The sequence below is a fragment of the Rana temporaria genome, chromosome 2 (genome assembly GCF_905171775.1).
Source record: "Rana temporaria chromosome 2, aRanTem1.1, whole genome shotgun sequence".
Lineage (NCBI taxonomy): Eukaryota > Metazoa > Chordata > Amphibia > Anura > Ranidae > Rana > Rana temporaria.
Window position 1 is genome coordinate 149,911,840 of NC_053490.1, and position 21,193 is coordinate 149,933,032.

The 21,193-nt window shown below is 45.0% G+C and overlaps 1 protein-coding gene across 1 annotated transcript in view; it reads left to right on the forward strand.

Moving 5' to 3' along the window:
* Positions 1 to 21,193, forward strand: part of SUGT1 (SGT1 homolog, MIS12 kinetochore complex assembly cochaperone) — a 152,799-nt gene that overhangs the window by 15,094 nt on the left and 116,512 nt on the right. Inside the window, exons 4-5 of the mRNA XM_040341330.1 lie at positions 1,233 to 1,323; positions 13,033 to 13,102. Of these exons, the coding sequence (XP_040197264.1) occupies positions 1,233 to 1,323; positions 13,033 to 13,102 (161 nt within the window). The remainder of the gene's footprint in view (positions 1 to 1,232; positions 1,324 to 13,032; positions 13,103 to 21,193) is intronic.

The following is a 21,193-nucleotide window of genomic DNA, read 5'->3' on the forward strand; positions in this document are numbered from 1 at the left end:
TTTTTTTTTGATGGCGCAAAAAGTAAAAATGGCAGAGGTGATCAAATACCACCAAAAGAAAGCTCTATTTGTGGGGGGAAAAAAGGGGATAACTTTTGTTATCAGACGACTATGTAATAGTCTGTTAGGCCCCGTACACACGAGGAGACATGTCTGCTGAAACTGGTCCGCAGACCAATTTCCGCGGACATGTCCGACCGTGTGTACGGCCTAGCGGACAGGTTTCCAGCAGACAAAAGTTTCTAAGCATGCTTAGAAACTTGTCCGCTGGAAACATGTCCGTCGGACATGTCCGATGGTTAGTACGCCTAATTGGACATGTCCGCTGGTTATTACGTCTAACCAGCGGACCGAAATCCCGCGCATGCGTTAAATTGATTTGACGCATTGGTGGAAGCATTGAACTTCCTGGTTTGCACACGTCACCGCGTTCTCTGTCCGTGGGGATTTTGGTCTGATGGTGTGTACACACATCAAACCAAAATATCACAGGAGACATGTCCGATGAAAACAGTCCGCGGACCGATTTCATCGGACATGTCTCCTCGTGTGTACAGGGCCTCAAAGAAACGCAGTGCCGTATTGCAAAAAATAGCCTGGGGGTGGAACCTTCCAGACTGATGTCGTTAAAAAAAAAAAAGCTGGTCTCATCAAAGCCTCATTGGAATTGCTTCTTATCTAATGTTGATGTGACTTCTGTGAGTAAAGACACAGGCAAGTCGCACTATATAATCGCACTGGGAATTGCATGAAAATCTCATTGCGTTATTGTGAACTGAACTTTAAGGTGAGACCATCCACAGCAGGCAAATCCCTGCAAGACTGCACCAACATGACAGCAGTTGCGAGGGAAAACAACCCCCCACCCTCTGTCACGGGAAGGGGGGGGGGGGTGAGTGGCTGGAGTATATTATACTTTAAATACAGGTGTGTAACGTGTTCTGAAAGGTAAACATATCCTTTTCATGTTTATATCTAATCTGGTGGAGGTCTGCGGCAGTTTTTTACACTGAACACTACCACAATCCCTTAGGCATGGAACCCGTGCCATTTTCTTTCTGTCTCGTCTCCCCCAATATTTTGAGTTGAGTGTTATTCTGCAACAAGGTATGTTACTTCTTTAAAAATAACTGTGTGCTTGATTTTGTAAATGCCATTGATGTATAATGTTTTTGCAATATTCATAATGTAAAGATCAGTAGACATAGTTTTTATTTATGTTTTTATTTCAGGAGCTGACGAAGGCATTAGAAGAGGGATCTGACAATGCAGAATTCTACTGTCAAAGAGCTTATGCTCATATACTTCTCCAAAATTTCAATGGTAATGGACTGCTTTGCTTATATTTTTAATACCTTTTATTTGGGCATATTGTAATATTGTTTAGACTACTTAAAACGTGTTGACTTTGTGCATTTTGTTTGCTGCAAAATCTTTAGACGGAAAACAAATGGGCCATGGTAGAAAGCTTTTACAATTTGTAATGTTTGTCAGTCTCCTTGTTTTGTGAATAGTAAGCTTGTTTAACAATTTCTATTCCATATCGGAAAATAGAATTTGTGAATTTTCTATAAGATAAGAACTTTGGATTGGTTTTCAAGAGCTGAGATATTCAGTAATTATTTTTTTCCTTTGTATAGTGTCTGGTAAGTTTTTAAAGGGGTTGTAAAGATCCAATTTTTTTATTTTTTTTCCTAAATAGCTTCCTTTACCTTAGTGTAGTCCTCCTTCACTTACCTCATCCTTCCATTTTGCTTTTAAATGTCCTTATTTCTTCTGAGAAATCCTCACTTCCTGTTCTTCTGCAGGTAACTCCACACAGTAATGCAAGGCTTTCTCCCTGGTGTGGAGTGTCGTCCTCGACCCCCTCCCCTGGACTACAGGAGAGTCAGGACGCCCACTAACCCACAGCTCTTTTCTCTATCTGCAACGTAGAGAGCGTCCTGACTCTCCTGTAGTCCAGGGGAGGGGGCGAGCACGACACTCCACACAAGGGAGAAAGCCTTGCATTACTGTGTGTAGTTACAAACAGAAGAACAGGAAGTGAGGATTTCTCAGAAGAAATAAGGACATTTAAAAGCAAAATGGAAGGATGAGGTAAGTGAAGGAGGACTGCACTAAGGTAAAGGAAGCTATTTAGGAAAAAAAAAAATTACCGTTACAACCCTTTTAACTACCGGTATGACTTTAATGTGGTTACCTTTTGGGTTCTGATGCCCCACCATGTGCAGTTTTATATTTCCTGTTCCTGCCACTCTGAGACCTTTGCGGTGTGCTTTACTCTGTGCCGTATTGCCTCTTCAAAATTGTCACCGTCGGCTCTGATTTTCTCCTATACGTTTGCTCTTTTTAATCTTGATTTATTCTATTTGAAAGTTTGTACTCCATTGCAACAAATGGCGTATGAACTATGCACATGAGTAAATGCAAATTGCAACACACAGACTTGGTGGGAGGGGACTGTGTGAATCGCCATCATAGCCCAAAAAAAGTAACTGCATGAAAAAGGAGCAGTTTCCCTTTATACTGGTAGCAAAGGTGCAATGGTAAGCAGGTTTGTGTTATTGCAAAGGCTCTTCTGGGACTTTGAGATTATTAATGCCACCATCGCAGTCTGCATTCACACTATAGAGATTTTGCTTTTCTTCATGCCTGCAGAAATACCACAGGAAGAGAGAAATCTCTCGGAAGTGAGGGGAAATCCCAATTTAAGATTTCTGATGGCTTTCTATATGCTTGTATTGGACTCTAGTTTTTGGAAAATGAGAGCAAATTTTTCCTGCAGGAAAACAGTCATAAAACATAACCTAAAATTAAAACCTGAAAATCTAATCATTCTCCACTGAAAATTTTTATTGGCAACATGTTTTCCATACCACTATCATTACCCAAACCAAGCTAAATTTAGTGCCTTTTGTATGCTTGAAATCTTTTGACAGAGCAGGTAATCAACATTGTGCGTGTGTCTGCTTGACCTTCAGTGTTGCAAGAGAGACACCTGCTGGTTGTTGTTAGAGTTGCTTATATTGAATGTGAAACTGAAATTATTCTGCACAGTGGTCCAAAGCTTCCTCACTTTTCCGTTCGTGTTAACCACTTAGGGACCGAGCATCTTTCTGAAATTTGGTGTTTACTATTTTTTTGGCTTGAAAATTAATTGGATACCCAACATGTCACGCTTCAAAGTTGCGCCTGCTTGTGGAATGGCGACAAACTTTTACCCTTAAAAATCTCCGTAGGCAACGTTTAAAAAATTCTACAGGTTGCATGTTTTGAGTTATAAAGGAGGTCTAGGACTAGAATTATTGTTCTCGATCTAACAATCGCGGCGATACCTCACATGTGTGGTTTGAACATTGTTTTCATTTGCGGGCGCTGCTCACCTATGTGTTCGCTTCTGCACGCAAGCTCGTTGGGACGGGGGAATCTTTTAAAAAAAAATAAAAAAATTTACACGGTTTTCAAAAATGTTTTTTAAAAAATTTGGGTCACTTTTTTTTATTTTTATTACAAGAAATGTAAACATCCCTTGTAATAGAAAAAAAATGACAGGTACTCCTAAATATGAGATTTGGGGTCAAAAAGACCTCAGATCTCATATTTAGACTAAAATGCAATAAAATTAAATAATTGGAGCATTGGGCAGAAGTGACATTTTGACGACGCTTCAGCAGTGATATGGAGACGGGGGGGGGGAAGCCATCTTCCCCCTCACTCGTCTCCATACCCAGGCAGGGAAAACATCCGATCGCTTCCGCCGTTGCCGACCGATCCGGTAAGTGGCGAGAGGGGGGACCCTCTCCTGCCGCTGATATAAGTGATCTTGCGGCGTATCCACCGCAGAGAGCACTTTTATCTGAAACGGGACCGCCCGCTGAAGAAGAGGGTGCTGGACCATAGCCAATTTCAGTAGAAACAGGTTAACTTGCCAGTGTGTCTTTGGCGGTAACTCGCGTTTTTAGCCATGTTTTGTTTACAGGCGTGTTTTTTTTTTTTCATTTTTGGTCATTTAAAAAAAAAAAATACGCTTCTAAACACAGCAAAACGTACGTTTTAAACGTGGGGTACTATCTGCCAAGTTAAATTGTTCAGGAGAGTTTGCTTCTGCACGCGAGCACAGAGAAATGGGATGGAGGGATGGTGGTGTTTTTTTTTTTTTTTCCTCTCTGATCAATTTTATTGGTGTCACAAGAAATGTAAACATCCCTTGTGACAGTAATAGTCAGTGACAGGTATTCTTTATGGAGAGATCTGGGGTCTAGATGTCACGTTTTACAAGTGTTTATTTTTTTTTTTATAGTGTGTTCTGGAGCAGAATTGAAAATTTTTGATTTTTTTTTTTTGGGCAGCTGAAAAAAGAACAGAGAGTTGCTGTTTGAGCAGAAAGCATGTGACAAATCGCTTAAAAATAAATAAAAAAAAATGGTCGGAAAAAAAGCTCATGTTGTGCTTTTCAGGCGTTTTCCATTGAAGTCTATGGGGACAAAAATGCTCAGTTCTGCCTTAACCACTTCAGCCCCGGTCCATATTGCTGGTCAATGACCAGGCCACTTTTTGCGATTCGGCACTACGTCGCTTTAACTGACAATTGCGCGGTCCTGCGACGTGGCTCCCAAACAAAATTGGCGTCCTTTTTTCCCCCCTCAAATAGAGCTTTCTTTTGGTGGTATTTGATCACCTCCTGCGGTTTTTTATTTTTTGCGCTATAAACAAAAATAGAGCGACAATTTTGAAAAAAAATATTTTTTGCTGTAATAAATATCCCCAAAAATATATAAAAAAGTTTAGGCCGATATGTATTCTTCTACATATTTTTCGTTAAAAAAATCGCAATAAGCGTTTGATTGGTTTGAGCAAAAGTTATAGCATCTACAAAATAGGGGATAGTTTTATTGCATTTTTATATATATTTTTTTTAATTATTTTTTTACTAGTAATGGTGGCGATCAGCGTCGCAGTTTTCCTTCACTTACCTCATCCTTCAATTTTGCTTTTAAATGTCCTTATTTCTTCTGAGAAATCCTCACTTCCTGTTCTTCTGTCTGTAACTCACCACCGTAATGCAAGGCTTTCTCCCTGGTGTGGAGAAAGCCTCTTGAGGGGGCGAGCAGGCAAGTCAGGACACTCTCTACTTTGCAGATAGAGAAAGGAGCTGTGTGTTAGCGGGCGTTTTGACACTCCTGCTCGCCCCCTCAAGAGGCTTTTTCCACACCAGGGAGAAAGCCTCGCATTATGGTGGTGAGATACAGACAGAAGAACAGGAAGTGAGCATTTCTCAGAAGAAATAAGGACATTTAAAAACAAAATTGAAGGATAAGGTAAGTGAAGGAGGACTGCACTAAGGTAAAGGAAGCTATTTAGGGAAACCTTTTTTTTTCCCTTTATAACCCCTTTAAAGATCAAGTCTACCTTTCTGACAATGTTTTACCTGTAATTTTGTATGGTCACCCACTTACATATGTGGCAGAGTTCTTACATCCAGTGCCACACACAGCTCCGTCATCCATGTACATACCATTCACATGCGTCAGAATGGAAGACTACAAGTCCCAGTGTGGTGACGTTGATGCATTCACAATCCATTGATTACTTTGTTTCATAGCCTCTGTACTGTCCTGGTGTTGGAGGGATAGTCTGCAGGAGCATGTGCATTTCACCTGCTACCCACTGCAGGCTCCAATGCAACAAATAGTAAATGCACTCTTTCATTTCTCATATACAATGTGTGTGTGTATATGTGTATATATATATATATGTGTGTGTGTGTGTGTGTGTGTGTGTGTGTGTGTGTGTGTATCAGAGGTCGCCATGGCGACTAGAAATAGTGTCCTGGCGACTTGGCTTTTTTTTTTTGTGAGCTGGTGCCATCTGGTGGTGAGCCGTTGGTATTACAAGTTAAGCATTACAAGTTAAACAGAATTTTATGGCAAACAGGAGGCTCATATTATGCTATAATCTTTCTTTACTGTCATCCAGCAGCAAGAGAGTTAATGAAAAGAAAAAACGTTACACAGATAGGTATGCAAATGAACATAGGTAGACTGTCCAATCAGGTAACAGGAGTATGTTATAAAGGTGAGGTACAGGTGATATTCTTCCTCTTTCTTGCTGCTCCAGCCAGATAAGTACATTGAAATTTTTTCCTCAGGTGCTTCTACATATATTATATATATTGTGACAAGGTCGCACGGAATAGCGGTAATGTAATGCAGCAAAGTCGCTGAACTTAAGCAATAAATATGGCTTTATTGCACTCAAAAGAAATAATACAAAAACAAAACGGCCTACTTTAGCTTAGGAAGCTAACTAACAGTACGGTCCCTGACTACTGTGTACTGGAGGGGCTATTCCAGCCTCCAGTATAAAACAAATAAACAAATAATAGTCCAAATAAGTGTTTGTCTGTGACAGACCTTTTTTCTCCAAAGAAGACAGTCTCCAACCTGTCCTGTTCAGCTCAGCATGCCTCAGGCTGAGCTCTCCCTCCTCCAGTCTCTATCAGGTGTGCGTAATTAATAGGGAGAGAGAGGAGGTTTTCCTGTTGGCCAGGCTTAACCCTTTCTAAGACAGGGAAAGCTGATCTTTACAACCTCTCACTGACATACATGGAATCATGTACCCTGTCACAATATATAACTCATTACATATATATATATTTATATTCATTTTCTGCAGAGTTTTCCCTGCAACCCTGCGCTTGTCACAGTTTGCAGGGCCGTACTTTTTATCCTTAATGGCAGTCCCAGCATTGCCCACCCCCCTTCTATTTATTATCATCCCAGGTGGTCTCCTCACCATTCCAATACCCCCGCTTACAGCACACTCACTTGTTCTCTGACGGCCCGCATCCCCTCATCGCGGCCGTTCGGCGGTATCCCGGCAGTCCGGGATATCGTTTCCTCACAGCTGGTGCTCAGCTGTGGCGCGGTCCCGCGCGCATTCGCGGCCCGACACGCAGTGTGTCTCCGCGCTGCTATACCGCCGTTCCCTGACAGAAAGTCTGTTCTCCTGTGTGGGTGTGTGCCTGCCACATACCAACCCTGAACCCGGTTTAGGTTCAGGGGTGTATGTTTGGCACACACAAACAAATAGTAACACATTTACACAAACAAATTTAAATAAACATATGTTTGTTCATATGGATATATGCATATAGATATATGTATATATACTTTTTTATATATAGATATAGATATATATATATATATATATATATATATATATATATATATATATATATATATATATATATATATATATATATATATATATATATATATATATATATATATATATGATATAGAGATATATATATAGATATAGAGATATATATATAGATATAGAGATATATATAGAGATATATATATAGATATAGAGATATATATAGATATAGATGTATGTGTGTATATATATATATACATATATACTTACACACTTTGAACTGCAGTCAGAATATTAGTAATAAATAAATATATATATATATAGTTTGGGTATACGCTCATAATATATGTGCCCTCTTGCTGACATATATATTGTCTGCTGATACAAAAAATATATATAGTTCTGCTGCATATATATTAAATAGTTGTTCTATTATTTTTTCTCTTTCAGAATAATTTGTCTTCAGTCAATCACATTTACTCACACCTCACTATGTCTAATAAAGATTCCACTACTGTTACCCCCTCAGATATCCCTGAGGAAAACCAGAAAATCCAATCCATAATAGATAAATCCATCCAATCTGCTATGCAGACGGCCATGCATGATTCCATTGCACAATCGGTAGTCATGGCCCTGTCTCAAAGTAAACCTCAGGTTACCCCTGAACCTTTATCTATTACCCCATCTGACATTTATTGGTCAGCGGAGGACTCTACATCCCACATGATTCAAGGATTGAAAAAAGCGGGTAAAGTGTCTCAAAAACGACATCATATATCTCATACGGGTCCCTCCGATTCTAAAAGAATGGTCCTGATGGAGAACCAGGGTGAATCTTCTAAGCCTCCTAGTAAAGGAAAGGCTACTGTCAGTGACAAGAGGTCACACGTTATACCCTCTGCCCGGGAGGAGTTGATCTTACAACGGGTAAAAATGGCCTCAAAGAGGCAAAAACCAGACTCTTACCGTACCTCTTCCAGCAATTCTTCTTCTGATGAGGAATCTTTATCAGAAGAAGGAAGAGACTCTGAATATGAGAATGTCTCTGATGCAGAAGAAGGAATACCCTTGAAAAGGAGGAATCCGAGGATGCTATTATAGACGGCTCTGGTGATCCGTATTTCGAACCCAGGTCAAATTAAACATCCCCGTTCAGGGGAATGGGTTACCCATTCCCTAGTTACGAAATGTTTAAGCCTCTGGATCCAGAAACCATTAGATAAGAACGAGGCTAGTAAGTTAAGAGCAGAGTGCCCGAGACCGTCCCTCCCAAAGAAATTAGCCAATACACCCTAATTAGACCCCGCATTAGTTAAATTCCTTCTAAAATCAGGAAAACACCCAAAAAAGGGGGTGGACAGATCATATCGTTTCTGTCAAGATAAATTATTAGACATGTTAGGCCCCTTAGCTAAGATTCTAGATTTAATAGAAGAAGCAGTTTCATCTAACACCCCAATAGATTTAAATGTCCTGAAAGGTTGGGCTCAGCGAGCCATTGTACTATTTGGCAACGCCAATGCGGCCATCTCTAGCGAAAGGAGAAGATCGATTCTGATGAAGCTGGATCCACAGCTTATGCATCTCGCTTCATCTCAACCATCTTCCATCACCAAGGGTCTACTTTTTGGTGACTCTTTTATTAAAGAGATCAACAAATACGTAGCTCTCTTTACTTCTTTAGACAAGGCCCAATCATCGCTCAAAAAGGTTTTCCAACCAAAGTTTTTCCAAAGGGAAACGCAAGGGCCGATTTCCCAACAGATCTTCTACCGAAGGTCATTTCCCCAGAGGCCCTCCGAACACCGTGTTAGGTTACCAGATAGATTTCACCTCTTTACCGACTCAAAGTCAGGATCCTATTCCAATAAGGTTCTCAGAAGAGGACAAAAAGCTCATCTCACTGGAGATAAAAGAGCTTTACTCCAAAGGGGCCATAGTTCAAGTTCCCTTGCAAACTCCAGGTTTTGTGAGCAAACCTGTTCCTGGTCAAAAATAAGGATGGAGGTTTCAGACCAGTAATAAATCTGAAATATCTAAAAATTTCGTCCATTACCGCCATTTCAAGACCATAAAAGACCTTTTATTACAAGGAGACTGGTTGGCAAAAATAGATCTGAATGATGCCTATCTTTCAGTGCACATGCACGAGAATTCCCAACCATTTCTTCAATTCCTGTGGCAAAACAAGAAATGGCAATTCACCAGTCTACCATTCGGTCTGTCATCTGCCTCCTGGTGCTTTACGAAACTACTGAAACCAGTAGTAGCAGCTCTAAAGAGCAGGGGTGTTCGTCTAATAATATATTTAGACGACATTTTGATCATGGCACAATCACTTCAGACTATTCATTTACACATTCAATGGACCATATCCCTTCTGAACATGCTGGGATTCATAATCAATTATAAGAAATCCATCCTAACCCCTTCAAAGGAGGTAGAATTTCTGGGTTTTCTTGTCAATACCCAACTATCCCTTCTGAGTCTTCCAAACAGGAAATTGAAGACGATCAGAAGAGAGATTCGCTCAGTCCTGAACAAAAGTCAAATATCTCTTCGGACAATTGCGAGGATTGTCGGTCTATTATCAGCTTCCATTCAAGCGATATTTCCGGCACCTCCACACTACAGAGCACTACAGAGACTAAAAGCCCAACATCTAAGAGACGGCTTGGCATATTCCGACGAGATAACACTAACTCCGGACACCAAAGAAGAATTACTTTGGTGGCTGACTCACATCCAGATGTGGAATGGGAAGACTATTTTCCATCCACATCCGGATTTAATAATAGAATCAGACGCAAGCAACTCAGGTTGGGTTGCTCGCTGCGGCCCTCTTACAACAGGAGGGAAATGGTCTCCAGACGAAGCTCTTTTACATATCAATTGTCTCGAACTCTTAGCGGGATCATTTGCTCTCAAGAGTTTTGCGAGAGACGGATCCGATTGTTGTATTCTACTGCGCATGGACAACATATCCGCAGTACAATACATCAATCGCTTGGGAGGTACAAAATCCAAACCTTTGGCGAACATTGCAAAGGATTTTTGGCATTTTTGCCTGGACAAGAACATTATATTGAAGGCGGAATACATCCCAGGCCTATCCAATTCCATTGCAGACTGGAATTCCCTGTTATCTAACAGATTCCAGCGATTGGATGTTGAACCAGGCAATTTTTCAACATCTAAAACTCCCTGTGGGGTCCTTTCCAGATAGATCTGTTTGCATCACGCCTGAACAGACAGATTCCAACATATTTCAGTTGGCGTCCAGACCCAGAAGCATTGGGGACAGATGCCCTTCTACAAATTTGACCGAAAGGAACATCTTACGATTTCCCCCCCCCTTTGCTCTAATATCAAGGGCTCTCCTTCTGACACGTTACCTAGAATCGAACATAGTTCTGATAACCCCTTACTGGCCATCCCAAACATGGTTCCCTCATGCTCTGGAGATGAGCATAGACTACCCACGATTACTCCCAGTATTCCCTTCTATTCTACTAGACCTATTTCAGAATCCTCATCCTCTTAAATTTTCTTAACTCCTGGGGTGATAATGAGAATCTGTCTTTAAAACTTCTATCTTTCAAACTAACAGTACTACTTTGTCTCATCTCCCTTAAAAGAGTAGCGGATGTAAAAGCCCTAGATATATCCCGTAGACAATTCTCTCCCCAGGGTGTTAAATTTTCCATTTTCAGACGCACATAGACCAACTTACATTCGGTCTTCTATCCGGCCTTTCCCTTCAATCCAAACCTTTGTGTAGTCCAATGTCTAAAAACCTATGAAACCAAATCTCAACCTTTTATAGACCCTGACTCATCTCAATTACTAATTTCCTACTGCAAACCCTTCCATCCAGTTTCCTCACCCACCTTGGCTAGATGGGTGAGACAAACCATGGATTTGGCAGGCATTGACATTTCCATATTTGGCGCCCACTCCACCAGAGGTGCAATGGCCACTAAGGTATTTCAATCAGGTGGTTCTCTATCAGATTTAATGCGAACCGCAAACTGGTCTTCAGAATCCACTTTTAAGAATTTCTACTTAAGACCTGAATCTCATGTGTCTATGAATGTATTATAACTATAGGTTGTATGTTTATTTAATGCTCTAGAGTATACAGCTTTGAACAAGCATAATATGAGCCTCCTGTTTGCCATAAAATTGGAGATTTTCCTACCCTCTGGGACGGAAAATATAGATTTTATTAAAAACAGGAGGCGAGTATTATCCCACCCTAATACCCTACCCTTCAAGATTTATTTTGCTCTTACATAATGCATTCTTTTTCAGCTTAATGTGCCTATTCTACTGTGGACTTCATGACATATTGAAGAATGAGTTCCAGTTCAAGTTGTTCCAATTAGTTTCCAGTTCAAGTTATTTCCAGTCTAGTTTTATCATCAAGAAAGAGGAAGAATATCACCTGTACCTCACCTTTATAACATACTCCTGTTACCTGATTGGACAGTCTACCTATGTTCATTTGCATACCTATCTGTGTAACGTTTTTTCTTTTCATTAACTCTCTTGCTGCTGGATGACAGTAAAGAAAGATTATAGCATAATACTCGCCTCCTGTTTTTAATAAAATCTATATTTTCCGTCCCAGAGGGTAGGAAAATCTCCAATTCTAATGTCATTTTTCACTATTTTCACTGCCATCTTCTTCCCTCTAATTAGAACCCACAAACATTATATATTTTTTATCCTAACACCCTAGAAAATAAAATGGCGATTGTTGCAATACTTTCTGTCACGCCGTATTTGCTCAGCGGTCTTGCAAGCGCACTTTTTTGGGGAAAAAATTACACTTTTTTTAATAAAAAAATAAGACAACAGTAAAGTTATCCCCATTTTTTTTTATATTATGAAAGATAATGTTACGCCGAGTGAATTCATACCCAACATGTCACGCTTCAAAATTGCGTTTGAACACCGTTTACATATGCGGGCGCTGCTCACGTATGTGTTCGCTTCTGCGCGGAAACTCGTCGGGACGGGGTGCGTTTTCTGGCTCCTAACTTTTTTAACTGGCTCCTAGATTCCAAGCAAATTTGTCAACCCCTGGTGTGTGTATACAATATATATATATAATTTATAAAAACATGTATTAATACTTTTCCCTAACAAAAGGTTGATTATGCCTTGATGATGAGCTTCACGAGTGTTATGCCGCGTACACACGATAATTTTTCGGCTTGAAAAAAATACGTTTTTCGGCATGTAGAAAAAATAAAGTTTTTCCAACTTCATCATTAAAACGACGTTGCCCACACACCAACGTTTTTAAAAAAATGCTCTAGAAAAGTGCGGTGATGTACAACGGCACTATAAAGGGGAAGTTCCATGCAGATGACGCCACCCTTGGGGCTGCTTTAGCTGATTTCGTGTTAGTAAAAGACAATTTGCGCTGTCTGTTACAGCGTGATGAATGTGCTTGCTCCATTATGAATAGAAGTTTTACCAGAACGAGCGCTCCCGTCTCATAACTTGCTTCTGAGCATGCACTGGGTTTTCACATCGTTTTAGCCCACACACGATCATTTTTTACAACCCAAAAAACAACATCGTTTAAAACATCGTTAAAAAATGCAGCATGTTCTGAAAAAAAATTGTCGTTTTTCAGAACCCGGAAAATGTGAAGCCCACACACGATTATTTTAAATAATTTTTTTTAAAAACAACGTTTTTTTCATGCCGAAAAATGATCGTGTACGCGGCATTAGACTTGGCCTGCACCTGCATGTGTACACGTTCTATTGCAGATATTGGTTTTTAGTCAGTGAATCTTCCTGATGCAATTCAGAGCTGTGTTTGAATTTTCAATGCTTTGGTTTAATGCAGATGCTGTTTTGGATGCGAAGAGGTCCCTCGAGCTCCAGCCTAACAATGCAAACGCTTTCCTCCGGAAGGGGTATGTGTCAGTACTAGTTTTCAATTACATTTATTACCGTCTGCAAACCTCTGGCCATGCAGCGTTAAATTGGATATTCATCAGTGCTGCTCTAATATGGATGAAGTTGTCCCATGAAAAGACGTGGAATACCAATGAGCTAATGAGATACTGTGACATGTATCACCTTTACGCAGAGCATTTGAGTTTTAAACGACAGTAAACGGTTAGAGTTGTCATATTCTGTATGAGGAAGAGATTTAATATTGTGGCCATCTGTGCTACTGTCTAAATGATATTTTCCTGTTATACCCATCAGTCCCTAGCTACATATATTGTCAGCATCCACAGTCCTGAAAATGGATGTTCTGATTATGTTTCTTTGCCAGTGGCAGCAAGAAGAAGAAAACACAAGGATCAGAAAAGCATTGATATATTTAATGAGTGTATTTGATGTGAAGCTCCCCCACCATCCACACTCTGCTTAAATCAGGCACATTTTTAAATTCAACTTCACTCTTATTCTGGATTACTTTGTTACCATAGAAACTGCAATTTGCTATTTTTTTTTCTCTGTGAGGCTTCCTATTTGCATGATGTCATTGTATTGAGCCGAGCATGTAATCGACTACAAAGTGCCCTTCCCGCTCCCAGTTTATTCTTATAGTATTGTGTGCAAACATTGGGTTTTAAAATGTAAATTCTATGTGTGTGTCTCTTAATAAAATATGTTCCCTAAATTGTAATTGGCATAACAAGTATGGATTATTATATTGTTATGCCAAGGTAAACAAAGACAAAAAACTTTTTTTTTTAACGGTTACAAAGTATGTTATGTCGTATAAGCTATTGCTTTGTGGTCCATTAGGGTCTGATTACCACCTGCCGAATGACCGCTACAGCGTGGTTATTCTAGTTTTGGGAGGGAGCCTCTGATAAGCGCTTGAAGACTACTCACACTCAAGTGGTGTGCTTGCGGGACGTTACCAAGCAGCATCTTTGGGGTGGCAGAATATTTTATTTAGCGCTCCCAGAATGCCCTACCCATTGTAATGAATAAGCTGTGCTTCTAAAATGCCTTGAAAGGGCCGCAAAACTGTGTAAAAAGGATCTTGCTGTGTGGGGGATGGACTTGCTTAAGGAAGAGACACATCTGTGTTCCTGATTAGCAGGAATCACAGATTTCTCTCTTCCTGTCTGACAGAACGATGATCTGCCTTGTTAACATAGGGAGATCACATTCTATCATTCCCCGAACGTTCGCGGCTGCCAAACCCTCTGATTTGCTCCCTCTGTGTCTAATTCCACCCGGAGCGTGGCTCGGGTGGCATGCGCGCCCCTGAGCCGATGGAAGAAATCATGTACGTGATTTTGCAGTTAATGGCCGAACTATATTTATGTGGGGCAGTCCTTAAAAGGGTTGTAAACCCTCAAGGTTTTTCACCTTTAATGTGTTCTATGCATTAAGGTGAAAGGCCTTCTGTGCTGCAGCAGCCCTCCTTTTATTTAACTGACCCTGATATTTCCAGTGATGAACGAGCTCAGCAGCTCCAGAGGCTGTCTCGGGTCCTCATTGGATAGATTGCTAGCAGCAGCCATTGGCTCCCGCTGCTGTCAATCAAATCCCTTGACGCAGGGGTAGGGGTCCTGCTGTCTGTTTTAATGGATGCAGCAGGACTTGGGAGCGCTCCCGCAAAGTGTTCCCTTGTAATGTGGGTCTCCGAGGGGGCACTCGATGCAGGAAAGAGCCAGGAGCGCCGTTGGGGGACCGCAGAAGAGGAAGATCAGGGCCACTCTGTGCAAAACCCTTGAACAGAGGAGGAAAGTATAACATGTTTGTTTGTTATTTTAAAAAAAAAATGGGAAAAAAAACAAACCTTTACAACCCCTTTAAGGGGTTAAAGGCTAAAAAAGTTTTTACTTGCCTGCTCTGTGCAGTGGATTTTCAAAACAGCCCCGATCCTTCTCTTCTCGGGTCCCCGCTGGTGCTCCTGCCCCTCCCTTCTGCCAAGGTCCCTCAAGCAGCTTGTTTAGGGGGTCACTCAAATCGGGCTCGCTTCCAAATTGCTGCTGTGTCTGTCCATTCAGACACAGAGCATGGTTCGGCCCTGCCCCAGCTCTCTTCTCATTGGCTCACTGGCTGTGATTGACAGTAGCAAGAGACTGTGGCTCCCGCAGATGTCTCTACCAACCAGAAGGCAGAGAGGCACTGCTTTCATGCACATCACTAGATCGAAATCGGCTCGGGCAAGGATAAGGAGGGCAGAAGGGGGGGGGGCTGCACACAGGTGTTTTTTTTTTTTTCCCTTTCATTGATAGAATGCATGCAGGTAAAAAACCTTGAGCCTTTTCAACCATATTAACAGTTTATTAATTTATGTAAATATATTTTTTTTTTAGTGACCTTAACCACTTCCCGCCTGGTCAATAGTATATTGACGTCCGGGAAGTGGTTGTGTTATCCTGACTGGACGTCTACTGACGTCCAGCAGGATAACATGCCGGCGCGTGCCCGTGGGGGCGCGGGGAGTCAGTCTGACACCCTGCATCTCCGATCTCGGTAAAGAGCCTCCGGCGGACCACCAGGGGAGGGGGCAACAATAAATAAAAAAATTAGCACAATAGATGACAATCAAATTTTCGGTCTTTTCTAAGTTGTTGCGCAAAAAAAAAAAAAAAATCGCAGAGGTGATCAAATACCACCAAAAGAAAGCTCTATTAGTGGGAACAAATTTTATAAAAATAATGTTTGGGTACAGTGTAGCATGACCGCGCAATTGTCATTCAAAGTGCGACAGCGCTGAAAATTGGCTTGGGCAGGAAGGTGCGTAAGTGCCTGGTATGGAAGTGGTTAATGAATATTGTAAAAACAGCTGGTCCAAACGATTCCTGCACCCACTCTTTAGGTACCACCACCGCGCCAGGAGTACCCTCAATGTGGAAAAGCTGCTACTTTAAATGAAATGATGTATAAAAAAGTATTTACAATATAAATAAAAGTAAATGGTAGCGCTGACTCAAACAATATAAATCAATATACCCAGTGATGGTGATTAAACGCATACATTAATGAACCATTAAAAATAGCAAATAAAGTCAGTGATTGAACAGTCCATTAATAAGACTAGGATGTCTCGTATGAAAAACGAATGAGGAAATAAAAAAATCCTGATGTGAAATCATCAAAGCTTTCATCACACCACATGCAATCCACTTTCCTTTGGTTATGCACTCATGCACTCCTCAAATAGCGATGCCTTGCACTCTCATGCTCGGCCAAACGGCATCAACCCTAAAAGGGTTAAATATCCACCGAGGATACAATTCGGGGGCGTGTCCAAGATGGCGCTGGGAGCAGACGTGTAGCTGCTGAGCTCCCGCTCTGAGATCCTCTCCTGCTTTGATCCGAGTGTGGAAATCGGACCATTACCTCACCACTTCTTACCCTAGTCCCCGGGGAATGCGCCGGAACAACAGGGGCTGCCGGACCCGCCGTAACGCCGCCGCCGCGGTCACCCCACCCAAGTCTGGGCCTAGAGCGCCGGCCTCTACACACCACATGGCGTCCCACGTGGATCCCCAGCGGGATGATTCGATCCAGGCTGGGTCGGCGGCCTTTGAGGCCCTCATGGCGGCAATCTCCACCTGCCAATCCGCCCTCACCATCAAGATCGATCACGTCCAGGCGGAAACGGCGCTCATACGCCGCGACCTAGACACGTTCCGAGACCGCGTGTCGGAGGCGGAGAGACGGGTCTCGGATCTGGAGGATGTCCAGAGGGATCATCACGCCGACATTCAGTCGCTGAAGGCCAGAGTGAAGGTCCTGGAGCACAGAGCGGAAGACGCCGAGAACAGGAACCGCCGCAACAATTTAAGAGTCCTTGGGCTCCCGGAGGGGGCGGAGGGCGCGGACCCGGTGGCCTTCATGGAACAGATCCTCCCGGTCATTCTCCCGGGCGCCCGATTCTCCCCCTACTTCTCTATAGAGCGGGCCCACCGAATACCGGCCATTAGGGGCCCGGTAGGAGCACCGCCGCGCACCTTCATTTTCAAGCTCCTACACTACCGGGACAGAGATACCGTCCTCCGGGCTGCACGTCTGCAGGGGGAACTCAAGTTCCAGAACGCCAGGCTCCTGATCTTCCCGGATTACTCGGTGGAAACGCAGCGTCAGCGCAAGTCATTCGACCACGTCCGTGCCATGCTGAGAGACCGCGGTGTCAAGTACAGCATGCTCTTCCCTGCTAGGCTCCGGGTCCAAGATGGAGAGAGGGTACAGTTTTTCACCTCACCAAGAGATGCTGCGGCCTGGGCCGAGTCCCTACCGCGTTGAGCGGGCTGCAACGCTAATTCTCCTGCACCCTTCATCGGCTGACTGTGAGTAACTCCCCGAGGGGGACTTCCCGTGGGGGGATGGGGACATATTGTGCCCGTTGAAGGGGGTTTGCCCAGTTCCCGGACCCGGGGGTCGCCCTGTCGCCTTCCATGGCTGTTGGGCCTGCTGGCCATCCCCCCCTAGATGGTGGACATGGACCTCCTGCATACCCGCGGCTCCGCAGGAAACCCCCCCTTTTCCTTGTCCCTTACACTGACTACCTGTTGATGCCTCCCCTGCTCCCCCCTTAGCGTTCCGGCTGCAGCGGATGGACTCCTTCTTATTCCCCCCCCCCCATTTTTTGCCTCCTGCTGATATTCTAGGTGGGGGTGTTCCCCCCCCCCTCCGTATAAGAACTGGACTACTATTGTTTGCCTTGTCTCCCTGTTGGGAGTATTTGCTCTCTACTACCTAAGAACTGCGCCCCCGGGGCTCCGGGTGTTCCACACACTTTATCCTTCTGTGGATACTCAGGTTCACTGACTGTTTAGTTTAACAGAAGCGGATAGCCGCTTGTTCATTGCCCTCATATCCAGCCTGAGGGCTGGGGTCTGTTTTGGGATGCAAGCTCTCCTCCATGTTGGGGGGGGTGGCGGGGTGGGGGGGGGGGGGTGGGTGGCCCGGTTGGCGCCCTGTTATGTTTGATTGTTATGTGTTCTATGACAGTACGACAACCTTTTTATATAGTGATTGCTGGGATGGTGGACCTGGACCCTTCCTCGGGCCAGACTCTGGCTGGGGTGAACGATCCGGGCTGCTCGTGTCTGCTCGCTCCTTTGGTGATCTTCTTGGGGGATTGTTATGGCTACTCTTGATGTCCTCTCCTGGAACGCACGGGGCCTTAACTCCCCGATCAAGCGGTCTCTCGTTTTTCAATTCATTAAGAAGCACAGCCCTCACGTGTGTGTGTTGCAGGAGACGCATCTGGTGGGTAGCAAGACCCTTAGTCTTAAAAAGCCTTGGGTAGGCCACCATTATCATTCAACGTATTCTACCTATGCTAGGGGGGTTAGTGTCCTGGTACTCAAGTCACTCCCTTTTAAACTCCTCGATCTGGTTCTAGACCCGGATGGCAGGTTTGTGCTGGTCCACGCTCTGATTTACAATATCCCGTGGGTTCTAGTGGGTTTGTATTTGCCCCCTCCTGCCTCCCTGGGTGTCCTGGGAACACTTGCGGCCAAGTTGGCGCAGTTTCCCTGCGACAATGTGGTCCTGATGGGTGATTTCAACCTGGTCCCGGACTCTGGTATGGACAGGTTCACCCCATCGGGTACTACTCGCCAGGGCTTGGCAGAATGGGCGGACACGTATGGGCTTACAGACGTCTGGCGATGGAGGAACCCGGATTCTCGGGCCTTCACCTGCCACTCGGCCACCCATAGATCCTTCTCTCGAATTGACTTAGCATATGTTGGGGCGCCGGTATTGCCCAGGGTACGTGACATAGCCATCCTCCCTCGCGGGATTTCGGACCACGCCCCCCTGCTTCTCTCACTGACCCTGACCACTGACCCGACTGACACCCTCTGGAGACTTTCCAGGTTCTGGGTCTCCGACCCGGAGGTGGAGCCCAGGTTCCACGACACTCTCCGGGCCTACTGGGTAGATAACCCAGGTACGGCCGCGGAGACCACGGTGTGGGATGCCTTTAAGGCCTCCTCCCGGGGCCACTACCAAACAATCATTGCGGGGGTCCGGAGGGAACGCAGGGCTGAGCTCACTGATGTAGAGGGGGAGGCGGTTAGACAGGAGGCCCTATACGTCCGCACCCGGGAACCCCATCACTACTCCCGCCTTCAGTCCCTGACGCAACAGGCAGTTCTTTTACGGACGGCCCTGACACAGAAGAAGTTACTTCATCAGTCCCAACGCATTTTTGAACAGGGGGAGCGAACGGGGAGGCTTTTGGCCTGGCTCTCTAGAGAGCAGTCGGGTGGGTCCGCCATAGCTCAGGTCAGGGACGGGGAGGGGACCCTCCACTCCACTCCACAGGAGATCAACAGATGCTTTGCTGACTATTACCATCGCTTGTATAGCTCCAGGGTGGCGTACGATTTGCCCGACCTGTTGAGCTACCTGGAGGAGGTGGATGTCCCTGTTCTCACTCCCTCTTCTGTGCGCAAACTAGATGCCCCGTTTAAGCTCGAGGAGATACAGGCGGCTCTAAAGATGATGCAGGGAGGCAAGACGCCGGGACCGGATGGGTTCCCGGTCGAATTTTATAGGGCCTACGAGGAAGATCTGGCCCCTAAACTAAAATCCCTTTTTTCGTCGGCCTCAGAGGCGGGAGCACTCCCGGACTCGATGTGCGAGGCAGTAATCGTGGTAATACCTAAGGCTGGCAAGGACCCTACCCAGTGCTCCTCGTACCGCCCTATCTCTCTCCTTAACGTCGACGCAAAGCTCTTCGCGAAGGTCCTTGCGAATAGACTCAACACTGTTATTACGGCCTTGGTCCACCCGGACCAGACGGGCTTCATGCCTGGCCGTGGCACTGATATCAATCTTCGTCGCTTACATACCCACCTGGCGCTGGCGGGCCCGGGTGATCCCGGGGTGGTGGCCTCACTCGACGCCGAGAAGGCTTTCGACTCGGTCGAGTGGGGCTACCTCTGGGCGGTTTTGTCGCGGTTCGGTTTTGGCCCCCGTTTCCTGTCCTGGATACAAATGTTGTATGCTCACCCCACAGCGCGTATTCGCACCAACGGGACCCTGTCCCCCTCCTTCTCTTTGGAGCGGGGAACCAGGCAGGGCTGCCCACTGTCACCGGCATTATTTGCCCTGGCTTTGGAGCCGCTGGCCGCGCACATCCGGCTGGACCCGGAGGTCCGAGGGGTCAGGGTGGGCCCCCTAGAGGAGAAATTGTCACTCTACGCCGATGACGCTCTGCTGTACTTGGCGGATGCTTCTACCTCCCTGCGTAACGCACTGGCGCATTTTGAGACGTTCGGGCGTTTTTCGGGAGTGCGAATCAATTGGGACAAGTCGGTGTTGCTTCCGCTCCACCCCTCGTTGATTCGCACTGACTCACATACTTCCCTACGATGGGTGGATGAATTCACCTATCTGGGGGTAAGGGTGGGCCTCGAGTCGGGGTCGTACATGGAGAAGAATATCCTCCCGATGTTAGAACATGTGACCAAGCGCTGTGCGACGTGGCGTAATCTCCCCCTCTCACCGGTGGGACGGGGGAACCTCGTGAAGATGGTGATACTTCCCAAATTACTATATTTCTTCCGCCAGACCCCTGTCACTATCCCGAAATCCTTCTTCCGACGTCTTGACAGTATAGTGATGACGTTTGTGTGGGCGGGTAGTCCACCCCGGGTTGCGAAACGTACCCTCTACCTTCCCTTGTCCGGGGGTGGGTTGGCCCTCCCCAACTTTATTGCATACTACTGGGCGGCGGTCCTGGTGACAGTCCGTTGGTGGTTTTCCCAGCCACGCCAGAACCCGGCGGTCACCTTGGAAGCGGCTGTCCTGGGCTCCTACGCAGCCCTATCTAACCTGGTGTTTCGGGGATGTAGGGCTCACCCCTCCGTTACGGGGCCAATGGCGACCGTTATTCGAGTGTGGGCGACCTCTAGGGCTCGAATGTTGAAGCCCAACACCGTCTCCCCACATACCCCGCTTTGGGGTAACCCCCTCCTCCCCCACCTGAACACGGTCCCTGACCCGGTGGTCTGGGCTCGGCGGGGCGTCCTTACCCTCCGGCATATTATGCCGGGAGGTGT